Source organism: Erythranthe guttata, chromosome 6 (genome assembly GCF_056151865.1).
Source record: "Erythranthe guttata isolate IM_541 chromosome 6, IM_541, whole genome shotgun sequence".
NCBI lineage: Eukaryota > Viridiplantae > Streptophyta > Magnoliopsida > Lamiales > Phrymaceae > Erythranthe > Erythranthe guttata.
In genome coordinates this window covers 8,585,664-8,605,652 of record NC_142538.1, presented here as the reverse complement: position 1 = coordinate 8,605,652, position 19,989 = coordinate 8,585,664, and the positions used below count along the sequence as shown (strand labels likewise).

The following is a 19,989-nucleotide window of genomic DNA, read 5'->3' as shown; positions in this document are numbered from 1 at the left end:
TATAATTTATAAGTTTTATGAGAGAATAATTAGAAACTAAAATGAATAACCTAAAATCTTAAATTCAAACCAAACATAAATAATGTAAATGTCAAGAGAAAATAAAAAAATACTATAAAACTAAAAGTAACTAATTCATAACTTAAAAGATAAAATTTAATAAAATAAATACAGCATTTTCAAGCATAACCAACGCTATTCAGCTCCATTCAACACCATTTTCTTCCTTTTTTTTTCTGCCGTGTGTTGACCGTTGTATATATCGTTTTTCCAACATTTTCTTAGGGATTTTCATAATCTTTAGGTTTTATCTATGCTACACCCGGTGAAGGTTACACCGGGTGATTTTTTACCGTTGATCTACACATACCAATGTGGGTGTGTGTGTGTGTGTTTGTGTGTATATGAATGGTAGAGATCTACCCGGTGTATTTCACCCGGTGTAGGATCTCAAAAGCCTAATCTTTAAAGCTATTACTTCCACAATTATAGTTTAGTTGATTTATGTATTTGATACACTAGAGATACTTTATTTATTCATTAATACTATTAATTTATTATACTATAAAATGTAAGCAAAACGACGTCGTTTTGTATGGCGGGGCGGGACGGGTTTCACGGGTATTAAAAAAAATTGAACCCATCTAAGACCAAAACTCACGGTTCTTCACCATTTTAGGACCCAATCCTTTGGATGAATCTATCCGTCCGGCCCCAACGGGGCGGTTTTTCACGGGTTTGACGGGTGTACCGGGTTGATGGGTTCGACTTGCTCACCCCTACATGTGGGTAATTTTTTTATTTAAACAATAGGATAAAAAGAAATGTTACGTTGCAGGGGTAGAATCCACATTTTCTAGGATATTACATGGAATAAAAAAGATTCCATAAAAATCACACCATAAGGAGATCATGTAAGGCATAAACAAACATTAGGGTGATCTCTGTAATTACCGACATGTGGGGGCTTTTCGTAAATTAGCCTAAGTTTAGGGTGATTTTTGCAATTTATCCAAGATTATTGTTCTTTCTATGTGTTAATATTTGCTTATACACTGATAATATTGAAAAAAAAATATTAATGTCAATTTGATAACATAATTAAATATTAATTTCTAATATATTGAATATATGTTTTTGTATTAGTATTAATATTAGGACTCCGATTCAAATTATAATTATGATTAATATAAAATTAGAATTAGTATTAGTATTAGGATTAGGATTATGATTATGATTAATATTAGTATAGGATTGTATTAATATTATGATTAGTACTACTATTAGTATTAGTATTAGGATTATGATTAGTATTAGGATTAAGATTATGATTATAATTAAGATTAGGATAAGGATATAATTATGATTAGTGTTAGGAATAAGATTATGAATAAGATAAAAATTTGGATAATATTAGGATTACAATAATGATTAACATCAGCATTAGGATTATCATATTCATATTAGCATTAGCATTAGTATACATCAGAATATTAGGATTAGCATATTAACATAGTATTGGTAATAGCATCTATATAATATATAAAAGTTGAATTCCACACCTAATTGATTGACATTTGTCAATTTCAATTGGTGACATGTATTCAATTTCATCCCACGTGGCAAATTGATTGGTGAAAATAAATCATCAAAAAACATGTCACCATTTTCCAAATTAAAAAGATATTTAATTATTTTATTATATATTTATATCATACCATTTATAAAATGCACTAAATATATCAACTTTCTTGGAAACTCTAAATAGTTTCTATTTTTAAATTTAATTTTAATAGTAATTAATTTAATTTAAATTTATTTAAATTCTATTTAAAATCTTCACTTATTATAATTGTATGATTGACGGTGTTACGAAAACTTTGTATTTTAATTCATAAACTTGGATTTATATAAAAAAAATATTGCAGAATAAATCATTTGATATTATACATTTTACATGAACATGACCAGAGAATATGTTTATCTTTTTTACTAATTTAATATTATATTCGTAATTACCAAAATTTCCCTGATGTTTGTTTTCGTCTTACATCGACCCCCTTACGGTATGATTTTTCACGGATTTTTTTTATTACGTGGAATATTCCCCGAAAAATGCAGATTCTACCATGCACACGAAATTTGTTTATGGTACTTTTTAAAGACAAAAATTACCCTAAGGGGGATTTTACACGAAATATTTATTCTTCTTAAATAACATTTTCACGACTTTTTAGTATTACTATTACCTCCCCTAAGGGTAATTTTTGCATTTAAAAACTAAGATAAAAGAAATGTCATGTTTGCAAGGGTAGAATCCACAATTTTTGGGATATTCCGTGGAATAAAAAAGATTCCGTAAAAAATCACACCATAAGGGGGTCGTGTAAGACATAAACAAGCATCTGGGGGATTATGGTAATTACCGATAAGTGGGTGTGATTTCCGTAATTTAGCCTAAGTTCATGAGGATTTTCGTAATTTATCCTATTAACAACGATTATCGTTATTTTCACGTCTTAACGTTTGCTTATACCCTTATATTATTTTAAATAATTTTAATGTCAGTTTGATAATATAATCTATATAATCTATATAATATATAAAAGTTGAATTCCACACCTAATCTATATAATCTATAAAAGTTGAATTCCACACCTAATTGATTGACATTTGTCAATTTCAATTGGTGACATGTATTCAATTCCATCTCATGTGGCAAATTGATTGGTGGAAATAAATCATCAAAAAACATATCACCATTTTCCAAAATTAAAAAGATATTAAATTATTTTATTATATATTTATATCATATCATTTATAAAATGTTCTAAATATATCAACTTTCTTGGAAACTTTAAATAGTTTTATTTTTTAATTTAATTTTAATAGTAATTAATTTAATTTAAATTTATTTAAATTCAATTTAAAATCTTCACTTATTATAATTATATGATTGATGGTGTTACGAAAATTTTGTATTTTAATTCATAAACTTGGATTTATATAAAAAAAATATTGCAGAATAAATTATTTGATATTATACATTTTACCTGAACATGACCAGAGAATATGTTTATCTTTTTTACTAATTTAATATCATATTCGTAATTACCAAAATTTTCCTAATGTTTGTTTCCGTCTTACATCGACCCCCTTACGGTATGATTGTTCAAGCAATTTTTTTTTACTACGTGGAATATTCCCTGAAAAATGCAGATTCTATCCTGCACACGACATTTGTTTATGATACTTTTTAAATACAAAAATTACCCTGTAGGGGAACTTTGTCTTTACACGAAATATTTATTCTTCTTAAATAACATCTTCACAACTTTTTAGTATTACTAATACCTCCCCTTAGGGTAATTTTTGTATTTAAAAAGTAAGATAAAAGAAATGTCACGTCTGCAAGGGTAAAATCCACAAAATTTGGGATATTACATGGAATAAAAACGATTCCGTAAAAAATCACACCATAAGGGGGTCGTGTAAGACATAAACAATCATCTGGGGGATTTTGGTAATTACCGATAAGTGGGGGTGCTTTCTGTAATTTAGCCTAATTTAATGTGGATTTTCGTAATTTATCCTATTAACAACGATTCGTTCTTTTCACGTCTTAACGTTTGCTTATACCCTTATATTATTTTAAATAATTTTAATGTCAGTTTGATAATATAATTAAATATTAATTTCTAATATATTTAATATGTGTTTCTTGATGTTTCAGGTACCACACATAAGGAATTAGATATAAAAGTTGCGAGATTGAATAGAATTGTTTTTTATAAAAAATAATAGATAATAGCAAAAACATTGATGCAAAATCAGAATTAGGACTGTGATTAAGATTAGTATTAAAATTATAATTATAATTAATATTCTTTGAATTAGTATTAGTATTCATACTAGGATTCGGATTCGAGTTGTAATTAGGGTTAATATAACATTAGAATTAATATTAGGATTAATTAGGATCATGATTAATATTAGTATTAAAATTATAATTAAGATTATGAATATTGATCAGTACTACAATTAGTGACATGTATTAGTATTATGATTATGATTAGCATTAGGATTAGGATTATGGTTAGAATTAAAATTAGAATTAACATTAGCATTAACATTAGTATTATTAGTAGTAAAATTATTAGGATTATAATTAATGTTAGAAATAGGTTTAGGATTAGAATTATGATTAGGATTAGGATCATGATTAGTGTTATGAATAGGATTAGGAATAGGATAAGGATTTGGATAATATTAGTATTACAATTATAATGAGCATAAGTATATCCATGCATATTAATATTAACATTAAAATTAGTATTAGCACTAGAATATGTACATTAGCATTTACATTAACAATATTAACATATTAGTATTAATATTAGCATTAGTAATAGTATTACTAATAGTATTAGTATTAATATTAGCATTAATATTACTGTTAATATTAGTTTTAGTATTAGTATTAATATTAGTATTAATATTAATACTAATATTAGTCTAAATATCAGTATCAATATTAGTCTAAATATCAGTATCAGTATCAGTATCAGTATCAATATCGGTATCGGCATTAGTATCGGCATCAGTATCCGTATCGGCATCGGTATCGGTATCGGTTTCAGTATCAGTATCAGTATCAGTATCATTATCAGTATCAATATCAGTGTCAGTACCAGTTTCAGTTTTAGTTTCAGTATTCGTATTCGTATCAGTATTAGTATCAGTATCAGTATAAACATTTGTATCAATATCAGTATCAATATGAGTATCAATATCAGTATCAATATCAATATCAATATCAATATCAGCATCGATATTAATATCACTATCAGTATCAGTATCAATATCAGTATCAGTATCAGTATCAATATCAATATCAATATTAGTATCAATATTAGTACGAGTATCAGTATGAGTATGAGTATCAATATTAGTATGAGTATCAATATTAGTATGAGTATCAATATTAGTATTAATATTACTATGAGTATCAGTATGAGTATCGGTATTAGTATCATTATCAATATCAATATAAGTATTAGTTTTAGTTTTAGTATTAATATTAATATTGCTATGAGTATCAGTATTAATGTCAATATCAGTATCAGTATTACTATCAGTATTAATATAATATTACTATGAGTATCAGTATGAGTATAAGTATTAGTATCAGTATCAGAATTATTATTGTTATTAGTATCAGTATTAGTGTTAGTATTAGTATTAGTATTACAATTAGTATTAATATTAGTATCAATATCACTATTAGTATCACTATTAGTATCAGTATTAGTATCAATATTAGTCTTATTCTTCGTATTAGTATTAGTATTTGTATTAGTATTAATATTAGTATCAATATAATTATCATTATCAATGTAAGTATTAGTATTAGTATCAATATTAGTATTATTCTTAGTATTAGTATTATTCTTAGTATTAGTATTAGTATTAGTATCAATATGAATATTAGTATTAGTAATAGTATTATTATTAGTATTAGTATTAGTATTAGTATTGGTGTGAGTATGGGTATTATTATTAGTATCAGTATCAGTATTAATATAAGTATTATTATCGGTATTAGTATTAATATTAGTATATGTATTAGTATTAGTATCAATATTAATATTAGTATTAGTATTAGTATTAGTATTAGTATTAGTATTAGTATTAGTATTATTATTATTATTATTATTATTATTATTAATATTAGTATTAGTATTAGTATTAGTATTAGTATTAATATTAGTATTAGTATTAGTATCACTATAATTACCAATGTAAGTATCAATATTATTATTAGTATTAGTATCAGTATTAGTCTTATTCTTAGTATTGCTATTAGTATTAATATGAATATTAGTATTAGTATTAGTTTTATTATTAGTATTAGTATTAATATTAATATTAGTACCAGTATTATTACCAATATTAGTATTAGTATCACTATTAGTATTAATATTAGTATTAGTATTAGTATTAGTATTAGTATTAGTATTAGTATTAGTATTAGTATTAGTATTAGTATTAGTATTAGTATTATTATTAGTATTAGTATTAGTATTAGTATTAGTATTAGTATTAGTATTATTAGTATTATTATTAGTATTAGTATTAGTATTAGTATTAGTATTAGTAATAGTATTAGTATTTATTATTAGTATAATAAGTATTAGTATTAATATTAGTATTAATCGAATTAATATCACTATTAGTAACAGTATTGGTATCAGTATTGGTATCGGTATTGGTATCAACATTGGTATCGGTACTGGTAGTGGCGTATACATCATATCTCTTTATTTATAAGTTTTATTGTTGTTTGAGTAATGTGCATCACTAATTGAACGTCATTAGTGATAAACTTGCAGGTTATTTGAATATTTATTGTGTTACTTCTCTCCTACCGTGTTTGTTGTTACCTCAGTTATTTTGCAAAAGATTCACATGGTGTAGTAGATTGCAATCCAAGAAATAGAGTTATACCATATGTTTTAAATGATTTCACTTAATCTTGATATCGTGTTTTGCGCGCTTTATGTTTTTTTATTTGTAATATTTAACTTAATTTAATATGTTGCAACTCTAAATTAAGAGATAAAGTTTATGTTTTTTATTTCCTTTCATTTTGTTTTACTTGAATTGGTATTGTTATAAAGAGATAGTCATTTACATAAGTTTAATTTTCTCATTTTGAAACTGACATCCGTGCAACGCACGGGTGAAATACTAGTTTATTTTTAATAGACAATTTAAGGGTAATTTTGGTATTATAAAAATATCACATGGGTGGAATATTAGCTAATGGAGTTTTCTCTAATTATTTTTGGGAGGAGGTGTTTTCTTAACTCATTTTCCTACATGAGGGGGTTCTTGTTAATTATCCCTTAATTAATATTTCTTAGTTTTATTTCATAAACAGTATTTAAATTCATATTTATCTAAATATTTCATTGCTTTACTAATCTATACTCAGTGATTACAAGGAAATTGAACCAACAATCAAATTCGACAAAAAATATGAAAAAAACACTTTTATTAAAATTTGTTGTAAAATTAAATAACACGCACAATCATAATTAGTATAAAAAACCAAATACACATTTACGAATTAACCAAAAAAAAAAAAACCAAAACTCCAGTAAATTAATGTACCAAAAGAGTATTCTAGAGCCTTCAAATATTAAATACACTATCAAACCAAGAGTAACAAATATCCATAACGAGTAATTAAATATAGTTAATTATTATTTTATCAATTGAAAACTAGAAAATATTAACTAAAAAATAGTTACTACAGAAATGCTTATTTAATTCATCAAATCAAAAAATAATTTGATGGTATATTTTATTTCCCTCCAAAATCGTCCAACTCATTAGCCACATCACCTAATTTAATTTTAAAATGTTTATTTTTATACTTTAAATGCTAACTCATTCAATCAACCATCACATTACCTGTTATAGCAGGTCATATGACCAAATTCCCAATTTCTTATAACTTACATGACTAAAATTCTGATTTTAAAATAGGGTGGACTAAAACTCTCTACTAGTAAACTTACAGGACTAATATTATGAATTTTGGATTCCAGAAGGAAAATTTTGGAAATACCAATCCATTTGAAGTTAACTATTTAAGGACCATTTTTTTTTTGTTTTTGACATGTATCATATATTCATCTTGTTTGAAAATTTCCCGACAGTATGAACTATGATGTAAAATGAATCTAAAAAAATTGCAAATGGTTGTAGCCTTGTAGGGTTTTCTGCGAACTTTCTGGTGCAAATTGAATCAAGCCTAATCGGGATAAAATGCAAAAGTTATGATGCAAATTATATGGAGCAAATGACATATAAGCTCATGACGATGGCACTTTACTAAAAAAACGGACATCCAACTTTTTTGTCTTTCAAATAAATTCAACTCATTCAAACTTATTTGCAAATGAGGAAAATATGCTTATATATATACCAAAACTACCCCCAGTCCTTTGAAATCCTAATTCAACTCCAATTTCATGATTTGCTCCCCAATTTAGCCCAATTTCACCAATTAACCAATTTTGACCTTTATTCCAATTTTGACTCGCCACGCATTGACTTTTTTTTTCCAATTTTTTTTTCCGGCAGGTCAACCGCCGTTGACTTCTTTTTTTTTTTGAAAACTTTTTTTTTTCTGAATTTTTTTCCCGGTAGGTCAACCACCGGTCTTCGCCTTTAACTCTTTTTTTTTTTTTAATTTTTTTCCGGCATGTCAACCGTCATTGATTTTTTTTTTCCAAAACTTGTTTTTCTTAAAATAATTATTTTAATTAATATTACTATCTTGGCTGCTAAATTACTGTCTCCAACAGTAATTTAACTGTCGGAGACAATAATTTAAGTGTCTGAGACAGTAATATTATTGTTTGACACAATAATTTTACTGTATTAATTAACTTTATCGTTTTGGCCTGCAATTTTGCTGTCTTCGACCGTAATATTACTGTTTCCGACCGTAATATTACTGTCTCATGCAATAATATTACTGTTAGGAATGGTAATATTACTAATTTTGTTGTTAACAGAGTAGTTTAGAGAGAAAAAATAAAGTTTAACAAAAAAAAAGTCAACGTCGAAGACCGACTGAAAAAAAAATTCAAAAAAAAAGTTTTCAAAAAATATAAAATAAAAATTCAATGCCGGGGAACAGCCCGGCCAACGTCGAAATATGGCCGGAAAAATAAAAAAATAAAATATTTTCTGAAAAAAAAATTATTTTTTCAAAAAAATATGAAAATGGAGGTTAATGTGATATATTTGTTCAAATTCGGGGTCAATGTGTAATATTGATGAAATTAGAGTATAATGGATGCAACGAGGGGTGGAAATCGGAACGAAATTCCCGATTTCCGCCAGTTCCGATCCAAATATTTCCGATTTTGGAACCCTTTCTTATTATCCAATTTCCAAATTTTCGATTTTCCGAAAAAATTGGATCGGAATCGGAATTGTATATAAAATATTCAGAATTTCCGAATTCCGATCCAAAAATAATTCTGAAATTTCCAAAAGTAATTCTGAATAATTCCAAAAATTTCCAAAAATTATTACTATTTATTAATAATTATATATTTTAAGTTACATTTTTATTATTCAAGAAATATGCTACATCAACCCTTTATGCCCACTTTAGCAAAAGCCCAAACCCATTGTCTTCTCAGGTAATGTGAATTTTAAACCCCAATTCCTAACTCATTATCATTCTCTCATTCTCTCCGGTCTTGCATGCTCTTCCCTATGGAATCTCTCATTTCTTCCACCACCATGCATTCTTTTTTCTGTGTGGAATCTCCTATTTCTTCCACCAGCCCTGCCCACTGTTCTTATCGTCGAGCACCGAGCACCACCTGAGCCGTCCCTCTTTCTATCCGCATAGCACCGCCAGTGCTGCCCCTCGTTCTCTCCGCCGAGCACCACCTACACCACCCTTCATTCGCTCCGGCGGACCAACGCCTCAGCCCAGTCGCTGCCCCTCATTCTAATGTTGCACGGCGCCGAAAAATCCAAAAAATAAATAATTCCGAATGTTCCGATTTTTCAAATTTCCTAAAAAATTGGAATCGGAATCCGTTCTTGAATTCTGAATAAAAATCGGAATAGGAATCGGAATAAATTTTGTTGTTCCGAAAAAAATCAAAAAATTCACGAAAGGACAATATCTGATCCGATCCGTCCGATCTCTACCTCTAGACGAAACTAATAAAAATTATATTATGGAGGTATTTTAGACAAAAGACATGGGGATGGGTTTATTTGCAAGATTTTTTTTTGTCTAGACATATGTGCATTTAAGTCCCTTGTCATGGGCATATTTGTCATACGCCCAAAATTATGTGTTACCTTATTTTCGATAACTAGACAATCAATTTCAATATACAGTTAAACCTCTGTAAATTTATACAGTTGGGACCATCAAAATTCCATTAATTTAGCGAAATATTAACTTATTGATAAATTAATATATATATATATATATATATATATATATATATATATTAATTTATACATTAATTAATAACTTACTAATTTATGAAATTATTTTTATTATTATTTTCAATAAATACATTTTTTTTAATTTTTTTATGCGTATATTATTCATTGTACCATTAGTTCTATGCACTATAGAGCTCATTTCACGAACGTAAGCTCTTAAAGTAGCAATGGTATAGAACAATTTTCTGTTGAGTTATGAGAAAACTATACCGAAAGTTCTAACCATGTTAAGAAAAGTCAGGGACGAAATTGATGGTAATGTGAACTTCAACAAGAAACAAGCGGCAATTAAATTATGGAAAATTTACAGTTTTCATCCCTCAGGTTTGTAAGGATTATGCATTTGGTCCACCATGTCCACAAAAAACACATTTGGTCCACCATGTTCAAAAAAACACATTTGGTCCCTCATGTTTCAATAATTTGACACGTTTGGTCATTTCCACGAATTTGCAAATCTATATAAATATTTATTTTTTATTTTTACAAAACATTTTTTGGCATCGGTAAAAACAATAAAAATATTATTGTGATTGATAGTAAAATTAATTATATTACTGTTTTAATTAAGTAATATTACTATATTACTATCTAACTCAGTAATATTAACACAACAAAATCACTATGTTACATAATAAATTAATGTGTAATACAATAATATTATTATGTTGACCACCGCCACCGCTTCTCTATTTCCCATTTTCTCTTCCCTCTTCCACTGCGGCCACCGCTCTCTTCCACTAAATCCATCGTTCCTGCCTCTACAATTCGGCGTCCTGACTTCGTATCCTCAACCATGAGATGCAAGCTTCGGCGCTTCTCTCGAACAACACCGCAACTGTTCTCGCCGCTGTTGCTGGATCTGTAGAATCATCCGTGATGACGCAGACGACTTGGCGATGGAGGATGGTCGCGACGGTTCGTCGATGGGAAAAGAGCAGATCTAGGGTTTTGGTCTTAGAATTGCATTCTCACGCGGGATTATGGGATATCTAGGACTACAACATGTTTTCATACTAAACCATTGCTATTTGCATTATGTATGTGAAAGTTAGGATTTGCTGGAATTTTTATAGTCATTTTTGCATGGCAAAGTTAGGATTTGCTGGAATTGCTTGTCTTTCAAAGTCCTTTTTGATAGGATTTGTAGCCTTTTTAAATAGTTGTTTTTAATTTAAATTTTATAGCTGGAATTGGGTGATATTTATAGTTGTTTTTGTTATAATTTATAGTTTTTTTTACTTAGGGTTTGCTGTAATTATTGTTTTTTTTTCTAGTCGTTCTGTTAGAATTTGTAGTTGGTTACGTGAATTTGTAGTTGGTTGCATAATTCGTAGTTCATACCGAAATTTGTAGATCATTAGAATTAGTAATTCTGTTGAAAAAATAAAATAAAAAAATATTTGTAACAAAATATATTCATATTAAAAATTGTAGTTGATTACAGGAATTTGTAATTGGTTATTAGAATTTGTACTAACTATAAGTAGGGGCTAATAGCATGTCCGGTTGGTAAGATTCACACTTTTTCAAACCCGCTACTAAATTCAAATTCCGCTATTAAATGCTACTATTTCATTAAATTAGTAGCACCCCACCCCCTGAGATTAATTTAATAGGGGGTGACTAAAAAGGGAAAGTACAATTTTATCCTTAAAATTATATTTTATTATTGTAAACTAAGTGGTTTTATAGACAATTCATATGTAATAACTGATTTTAACAAATTTAATAGAAAATCTAATCTAAGAAACCGAACATGCCACTAACTAAATAATTAATTAGTCAGTAGGGATTTAATTGAATCTCATGTAATCCAATCTAATCCAATATAGGTAACCGAACGAGCCCTTACTGTAACTTGTAGTAGGTTATTGGAATTTGTTGTTGATTATAATTTACAAATTCTGAAGAGAAAACAAAAATGATTTAAAAACGAAACAATTATTAAGTTTTTTTAAACAGTATAAAAATAATATTAACAAAAAAAAATATCGAAAATAGCAGCAGACATGGGTTGATGGGCGGTGGATAGTTGTCTTCTGCTCATTTTCACAATAGTTTCAATTGTATGTGCATTAATATTATAGTTTATTATCTAATAAAATATAGTTGATTATCTATTAAAATTTGTAGTTGATGATGATTTTAGTAAATAAAGGAAAACAAATTGTAGTTGATTATTGTAATTTGTAGTTGTTTATGATATGGTAAATTGCTAAGAAAAAAATGACGATTTATTAAAAAAAAAACATTATTAAAAATAAATTTATCAAATAGAAAAAAAATGTAGAAAATAGAATCATATATATAGTGGGTAAGAGGGGAGAGAAATTGAAATAATGTAAAAATATAATGGGTTTATGAAAATTTTAGGGGTCTCTCAAATGCAAATAACAAAGTGGGTTTAATTGTATTAAAATAAACATTGAAAGGGGTCTCACTAATAGACCCAAGAAATAAAGCATCTTAACGTAGAAAAATAAAGATTGAGGGACCTTCTCATAAAAACCACTATTTTATATTAACTAGGTTTGCATTAGGAAATAAGAATTTCCATGTATAAAGAATCCTATATATACGAAAGTTGTATACTCCTAACTTAATAAAGAGGCCTACATATACGGACTCTCTCCAACGAAAAAAAGGAAGAAAAAAAAAAAAAAAAAAATCGTCTTCTGCTTAAACCGGAGAAGTATGAAGACACGGCGACCTCCGAAGTGGCTACCACCATGGCTGAATCTTAAATTTTACCGAGAAAACTGCAAGAAACACGTAAATAAGTACTGTACAAGATACTGTGGAGTTTGCATGTGCGAACCCTTCTGCGACACGTGCTGGAAAGAAAAGTCCAACGAACACAAAAACCATGATCAAATCTTGAAAGTAAGTTCATCATTAGTTCAGTTTTACATTATACTTCTTCATTATGCCATTTTTTTGTCCTTTTTTTTTTTTGTTCTTTTTGAGTATTGATCGCGCAAAATTTTACTTTTGTTTTTTTCCCAATTTTATTCCTTTTTCTTGATGTTATTAATTTCTTTTATTGATGGAAGTTTCCTCGTTTTTTTATTGATGACTTTACATCGTTTTCTTGATGGGATTAATACATGTTCTTGATTGAATTTTCTTTGGTTTTTCTTGATGAGACTAGTTCGTTTTCCTACATGTTCTTGATCGAGCTTTCCTCGTTTTTTTCTTGATGAATTTACTTTGTTTTCTTGATGGGTTTAGTACAAGTTCTTGATTGAATTTCTTCGGTTTTTCTTGATGAGACTAGTTCGTTTCGTCTTTTTCTTGATGAATTTACTTCGTTTTCTTGATGGGGTTAGTACAAGTTCTTGATTGAATTTTCGTCGGTTTTTCAACAATGTGACTAGTTCGTTTTCCTACATGTTCTTGATCGAGCTTTCCTCATTTCTTTCTTGATGAATTTACTTCGTTTTCTTGATGGGGTTAGTACAAGTTCTTGATTGAATTTTCGTCGATTTTTCTTGATTAGACTAGTTCGTTTTCCTACATGTTCTTGATCGAGCTTTCCTCGTTTTTTTCTTTGTGAGTTTACTTCGTTTTCTTGACGGGATTAGTACATGTTCTTGATTGAATTTTCTTTGGTTTTTATTGATGAGACTAGTTTGTTTTCTTACATGTTCTTGATCGAACTTTCCTCGTTTTTTTTTTCTTGATGAGTTTACTTCGTTTTCTTGATGGAATTAGTACATGTTCTAATTGATTGAATTTTCTTTGTTTTTTCTTGATAAAGTTTAATTCATGTTCTTGAAGGAATTGATACATTTTTCTTGATTATATTATAGGTTTGCATTGCTTCAGATAGGGCAGCAATTAAAAAAAGTGACATGGAAAAGTATTGGGACGTATCAGATATTCAACGATACAAGATTAATGGCAAGGTTATTTTTCACCTTAAATCCAAACGCAGTGAAGGGACGAAGACCAAGTCAGCCACAAAACCGAAATCAAAACACGATGATGCTTTGTGTCTGACATGCAAATCAAAGCTGATATCTCCAGATTATTCCTTTTGTTCCATTGCGTGCAAGGCGGTATATGCAGCTGGCATTATTTTTATTTTTATTTTCTTACAAAATATTTATCTCTTTGATCTCTAAATTTGAAACTTTTCTTTTCTTCTTATTTTTTTTTTTTTTGACAGAATAAGAATAATGATGTAGACCAGGAGATGGCTAATATTAAACCGGGCACCCCACCATTAACGGACGGAAAAGATAAAAAGACCACAGTCAATGAAGAGAGCAAGAAACGTAAAGGTATCGAAGCGGACACAAAGAGCTCGCAAGCTATGGAGAAAATTAGTATGCGCAAGCGAAGTAGAAAAGGAGTCCCACAAAGAGCCCCACTTAAAGCAGCATAAAAGAGGCTGTGATTATATTGACTACTCGACGATAGAGATGAATCACATTTTGTGTTATATATAAGATTCCGAAAGAAAAAAAAAACACGAAAAATAAAACGATGTTGTTAGTATTTGAGCTTAAATTCAGCATCTTCTGCGAATGAGAAAATCGAAAACCATGTATATTTAATAATAGGTATTATATACTAGGGAAAATTTCAAGAATGTGCAAGAATCATATATCTGATCACCCATTATAAGTAAGCATAAGCGTGCCCCTCAATCAAGTTTTATAGAAAATTTGAAACAGAGTTTCAGAACATTATCAAAATCTTCACCTCAATCAAGTTTTATAGAAAATTTGAAACAGAGTTTCAGAACATTATCAAAATCTTCATCTATCAAACAAAGTGCTCAAGTATATTCGTTTGCAGATCATGTCGGCCGCCGGAGCAACGTCTTCGATCCATTTTCATTGGATGTTTGGAACCCATTTGAGGGATTCCCATTGGAGAAACAACCAGAGTGGCCAACGCCCGGATCGACTGGAAAAAAACGCCGGAGGCACACTAGAAAGCTACAGCTTGTACTTGTTGGAATTAATGCACTTTCTAGAAGTGTATCCACATGCATATCTAGGATTCATGATGAATATATTTAATATGATGCATGTACTACGTACTTATGCCTAGATTAGTATAAATAGGTGTAAGATTATATTTTGTAATTCAACATGTATTAGCAAGAGTAAAATATGTAGGAGATACGTACTCCTCAATTATTTCCTTGTTAATCTTGTTCATATATTTCCGCAATATATCCAACAGTACTATGGATAAAAACACCAACGAAATAGTATATGCTATTTTCACCGTGAATAAATTAAGCAAGAACGAATACCTGGATATAAGCACATTGTCACTAGCAATCCAATATCTTTACTGGGTGAAAACAGAACATTTCGATACATAGAGCAGGCCCTTTATTGTTGCCAATCTTTGATCTTAATCCCCTAATCTGTAAAGTTCATCATATAGTTTTCAGTCGGCATAAAAAATTGAAATTAGGTAGCAAGGCTGAACAAAATTAACTCATTATATATTTATGAAAATATATTGAAATGGCGTAAGATATATCAAACCATTCCAAGAACTTTATTTTTTATAAACCGAGCAAATGAGTTTAGAACGACAAGTAGGAAATAGAGTTTATATAATGAACATACTAACATGATCAAAAGCTAGCGTTAGACCTGACTTAATTGCTTTCGCTCTTCGTGGCCATAAAAAATGCCTATATTTTCTGCCATCCAGCAACTACAAAAAACAAACAATACAGAGAGAGAAATCTAATTGAAACATATGGCTGCATTCTCTCGAAAATTAGCAAACTGTAATTAAGTAAATTATAAAAATCAAGTCAGAGATTCTCACAATCTGCAAACTCTTGTTTAAAATCCTAACTTGACCCCTTAAATTCAAGCAATCAAATTAAACTAAAAATCAGTTGTCAGCTTCCTATATATTTTGCATTTTGTTTGTGAAAATTAAATATTATTCATTTTGTTTATACTTAATATTATAAAAAAAATTCATTACAAATAGTACTTTGAATTGATAATTGTTTTGTAGCCCCAAAATAATATTAAATTTCATTTTTACCCCGGAAATAGTGTTTTCTGTTAGTTTCTAACGTCCATGTGACCGAGTGGACGAAAAGTGTATAAAATGGAAACATGGAGGTGAACTTTGTTCACTTTGGAACAAGTGGACCAAAAGTAGAATCGGCTCAAACATGAAGGACCAAAAGTGTAATTATCTCACCTCTTCTTCTTCACTATCATTCTACACATTTTTTCCAAAAAAACTCTTTCATATTCTCCAAAAACCCTCATCAAACAAAACCCTCAAATCTTACTAAAACTTGTTAAGGAGGACATTATGGACACACAAGACATTAATATTGATGATTGTCAGGTCGAAGAACACAATGGGGTAAGAAATATTGTACTTTTTTTTAGCTTTGTGATCGTTTTTCTCGTTTTAAATTATATTTTAAATTATTCTTTTGACAAAATCTAAACATAACTGGATCATCACAATATGGGAAAAATTACAATTTTCAATCCTTCAAGTTTGAACTCATTTCACATTTTGTCCCATGTTCACAAAAAAAAATGAATTTGGTCCCTTATGTTTCAATAATTTAACATTTTTGGTCATTTGCATCAATTTATTGTGAGTCCGTCAGTTAAGTCAGTGAAATGCACTGCTACGGATGTTTGTCGGGAATGACTAAAAGTATTGAACTTTTGTAATATGAGGGACCAAATGTGGAATCAGTGCAAATTCGAGGGACGAAAACTGAAATTTTCCCATTACAATATATATTACTACAAATAAAATATATGAAATCAATGAAATAGAAAAAACCCCGAAATTAATTCATAAGGTGATTCAGATGGATTGCAGTAAGATTGGGCTACAAAAGTTTCTTCAGAAATGAGCCCAAAATATAAAGTCAAGGCCCAAGGAAAGAACAGTTTATTATTTTCTAGAAGATGTTGGAATTATTTGTACCGAAATCCGTTTGGCTCTCGAAATTTCAAGAATGTGCGTGCAAGAATCCTCTGATCACCCATATAAATACGCGTGCTTCTTCAACCAAATTCCATCGAAAATTAGAAACGAATTATCAGCAAACTATCAAAATCAATAAGTTCATCATATATACAGTATTATTTTTTTGCAGAAAATGTCTCTGATACCAAGCTTCTTTGGCAATGGCCGCCGGAGCAACGTGTTCGATCCATTTTCATTGGATGTTTGGGACCCATTTCAGGGCTTCCCATTCTCCTCCTCCGGAGAAACAACCGCAGTGGCAAACGCTAGGATCGACTGGAAAGAGACGCCGGAGGCACACTTGTTCAAGGTTGATGTTCCGGGATTGAAGAAAGATGAAGTGAAGGTTGAGGTTGAGGATGGCAGTATTCTTCAGATCAGCGGAGAGAGAAGCAAGGAGAAAGAGGAGAAGAACGACAAGTGGCACCGCATCGAGAGGAGCTCCGGCAAGTTCATCCGACGATTCAGGCTGCCGGAGAATGCTAAATTGGAGGAGGTGAAGGCGGCGATGGAGAATGGGGTGCTGACTGTGACTGTGCCCAAAGAGGAGGTGAAAAAACCTGAGGTCAAGGCCATTGACATCTCTGGTTAACTTTGAATTTTGTATTTCAGCAAGTTTTGGTTTGGTTTGTGTGGTTGTAATGAATAATGAATAATCTTGTTTTGTTGTCAAGTGAAATATCATCATCATCATGTATAACAATAGCTATTGAATAAGAAATCTACGGTTGTCTTTTACATTCATGCATTTCGACATCTCAAACTCTTGGATCTGTTTCGCATAGTTTTGAAATTTATTGCACTTGCTTCGATTGATTTGACAAACACATACACCAATCTTCTCCTTAAGACACAAAACGTACTTTATCCCTTGCTGTGGGGCCCACTTCACAATACAATTCCTCTCCCTAACCGATGCGAAATTTGGGAGATGCGACAACTTAGGCATGTGTGTATCAATACGTTTCTCCTTCCCGATCCTCCTCCGAGTGACCAAAAAGACGACTCTGTTTTGCATAGTGTATAATGAGTTCGGGGAAAGGACCAACAACAGCTGCCTATACAATGATTGTCGCTTACAAAAACTCAGAATCGCTCACTTGCAAATACCCTCGAGAGTATGGCGTTCTGCAGAAGCTCACTTGTTGGTATCTGTTTGAAGGAAAACAAACACAAACTCATTTTTGACAAAGTCTAGCTTTTAGATCACGGCTCAGTTTCAGTGTCACACTTCTCGATCTAATACCACCGGCGGTGGTACCAACAAACAGCACAAAGCTCACTTACATCCAACAAACTCTAGATCAGACTAGAATCACTCAAATTCATCCAACCCTCCTAAAACCTAAAACTCACTGAGGATGAACTCTCTCAACACTCGTGTTTCACTCACTATAGGTAATTTTGCACGTTGTCCCTTTAAAATATTATTTTTGTTGCACAATGCCCTCAAAACACTGGCTTACGGGGCAAAGTCCAACCAAAATAGTATTTCAAATGTGAAGTATCCCTTTTTCAACTTTTACAGGAAAAGTGCAGAAATTGAAAATTTATAGGGGTGAAGTGCATTTGTCCTATATAAAAAGGCAAAATCAAATTTATATATGGAAAAAATGCACTTCGTCCCCTAGGAATTTTCCATTTTCGCACATTTGCCCATGAAAATTAAAAAAATAGACAGACCCCCTTTGAAATATTTTGTTGGTTGCATTTTCCCCTAAAAACTAATTTCGGTGGGTTTTTCATGGGAATCGACACTTTTCAGTTTTCTTATTTGGGGTATTTATGTAATTTTATATTGCCCATCCGAAATCTCCAATTTTATTTTATTGTTTTAACACACGAAATCTAAAATTGGGGCATAGAAAATTAAGATTTTTCTTTCCAGAGTCAGGATTCACTTTTCCAAAGGTGAAATACTATTCTGTTGTCTCGAATGGCGAAGGGATTCTATCTGATTATGAATTTAGAGCTTCTTATGTGAATTTTATGGTTTACCTCCAAGATTTTCGTTGGGTCTATGAATTTTCCGGGATAGCTCTTGGGAGAATTGCGACTGATGAATCACGATCAGCCGCCGATAAAGAGTGAAAAACGTTAATTTCGGCAGAAAAACCCCTCGGAAATTGACTTTTGGGAGTCTGGGACAAAGTGCAACAAAAACAATATTCCAAAGGGGTGTTGTCTCGTTTTTTAATTTTTAGAGCATCTTCAACCATATGGTGTTTGGAGTGCTAAATGCTATAATTTTACAATTTTACCATTTATGAATTCAAAATCATGCTGATCACCACCTAAAATTTAAGATGGAGCTAGTATATATACATGCTACTATTCACGTATGGTATATAATAAAACATTTAAATATTACATGACCCCATCCCACAAATAATAGTAATAATTAAAGTCAAATAAGTCAGTTATGGAACTATGATGATTGTGAAAACCAAAATAAATTGTGTATTTTTTATTTGTTATTTAAGTCAGGTTTTTATTTATTTATTATTTTTTTATGAGCTTATTGCAAATACCACCCATGTGTAATCTCTAATTGCCAAATATCCCTCTGTGATAAAAAAAACTCACTAACTCCCCCCTCTGTTAACATTTTCGAAGCACACTGCACCCTTTTTAATTTTAGGCTTTGACTAATAGTGAATAGACAAAAATGTCCTTAGGGTTTTTTTAGCAATTAGTAGAGTATAATACACCAAATTTTAGAATCACTTTAATTTTGTAAATATTATGTATTTATTTTTAATTATTAAGAAAAAAAAAATGGGGCATACTAAATCCCACACTAAAATTTACTAAATCCCACAAATAAGTTAAGAAAAAAATTTGCTACTTAAATTCTCTCTAACTTCTCTCTAAAATAATTAAATATATATTGTAATATTAAAAGTTCTTGTATGCTTTTTTTATAGTGTTTTT

General features: G+C 29.9%; 1 protein-coding gene across 1 annotated transcript; it reads left to right on the top strand.

Annotated features, from left to right (window-relative positions):
* Positions 1–16,981: 16,981 nt before the first annotated feature.
* On the top strand, positions 16,982–17,795 carry LOC105960447 (18.2 kDa class I heat shock protein). Its single transcript, XM_012984619.2, has one exon. It carries the CDS (start codon positions 17,189–17,191, stop codon positions 17,645–17,647), a length of 459 nt encoding a protein of 152 aa, XP_012840073.1. The 5' UTR covers positions 16,982–17,188; the 3' UTR covers positions 17,648–17,795.
* Positions 17,796–19,989: the final 2,194 nt, after the last annotated feature.